General features: G+C 49.0%; 1 protein-coding gene across 4 annotated transcripts in view; it reads left to right on the top strand.

Annotated features, from left to right (window-relative positions):
- SH3TC2 (SH3 domain and tetratricopeptide repeats 2) overlaps nt 1-1,389 on the top strand; it is a 68,162-nt gene that overhangs the window by 24,122 nt on the left and 42,651 nt on the right. For all 4 annotated transcript variants that reach the window (XM_045284797.1, XM_045284798.1, XM_045284799.1 and 1 more), the window contains exon 8: nt 905-1,100. In XM_045284797.1, coding sequence (XP_045140732.1) covers nt 905-1,100 — 196 coding nt within the window. The remainder of the gene's footprint in view (nt 1-904; nt 1,101-1,389) is intronic.

Below are 1,389 nucleotides of genomic sequence, written 5' to 3' on the forward strand. Positions count from 1 at the left end.
CATGGTAGCAATGATGAAACATATAACTTTCCTCTAGTTCTTGAATGCTTCCTCCCTCTCACTATCATGATCCTAATTCTGCCTTACAAATCTGGCTAGACCAGAGAATGTACATTGGTACAGATAGCAACTGGAAACACAGGGAATCCAGGACAGATGACTCCTTCAGGACTAGGGGTGAGAGGGGCGAGGCCTGGAGGGTGGTGGGAATGTGGAGTAGAAAGGGGGAACCGATTACAAGAATCTACGTATGCCCTCCTCCCTGGGGGATGGACAGCAGTGAAGAGGGTGGGGGGACACGTCAGACAGTGTAACTTATAACAAAACAATAATGATTTGTGATTTATGGACAGTTCATGAAGGAGGTGGGGTGGGGAGGAAGGGGGAAATGGGCAGCTGATCTCAGGGGCTCGAGTAGAAGGCAAACGTGAGAATGATGAGGGCAGCGAATGTACATATGTGCTTGGCACAATGCATGTCTGTATGGATTGTGACAAGAATTGAACGAGCCCCCAATAAAATAAAATAAAGAATTAAACCGCTGAAGCTATCAATGAGATATTTAGTTTTCTGAGCCAGTGGGGCTCTGTGATTTGTAATATAGGTTTTGGAGTCTGGCCCTTCTGACTTCAAATTCTGGATCCACAATTAAAAACCCACCATGAGCAATTCACATGCCCTGACTAAGCTGCAGCTTTTTTACCTGTAAAATCATATGATGAAACTAATTTCAAGTGAGTCATAAGAACCGTGCCATTTCGGCCCATTTCCATCTTCACTGAAAGGGGTGCTTCCAGCTGTGCAATCGCAGAGCCCGCGACCCTTCATTCCACGTTACCTGGGCATGCAGCAGGGCTTGGCTGTAGTGCTTTATATGTAGTTGACGTGCACTGTTTTCCCACAGGCCGAGGAAAATGTAAGGTCTTGAAGGGCTATGACAGAGAAGAGGAGGATGAACTGAGTTTCTGCCGGGGAGAAAACCTGGAGGTCATCGGCTTTATCATTCCTGGGCTCCCGTGGTTTCTTGGGAAGTCAACCAGCTCAGGAGAAGTGGGCTTTGTCCCCACTATGAACATAGATCCCGATTCGTATTCCCCAGTGTGAGTATGGCACAGAGGCCCTGGAGCTGGAAGGCCTCCTCTGTGGTCGCTTCCTCCCTTTTTTGAGCAGATTGACAGATGAGCGTCATGGGTTTCCTGTGGATACGGGGGCTGAGGAGCACATTGCAACCACCAGAGTTGACTCAGGAGAGGGTGAATTGGCCAGTCCAATCTGTTTTACCAGATGGTCCTCAAGGCCTGTCTCTGTGGGAGGCGAGAAACCCAACTCCAGGATGGAGGACCCTACGGTGCCAATTGCCCCTTTCCAGTGGAGGGTTCCCCTTGAGGG

This window comes from Echinops telfairi, unplaced genomic scaffold (assembly GCF_000313985.2).
Source record: "Echinops telfairi isolate 266 unplaced genomic scaffold, ASM31398v2 ScPeMD7_7469;HRSCAF=8507_0, whole genome shotgun sequence".
NCBI lineage: Eukaryota > Metazoa > Chordata > Mammalia > Afrosoricida > Tenrecidae > Echinops > Echinops telfairi.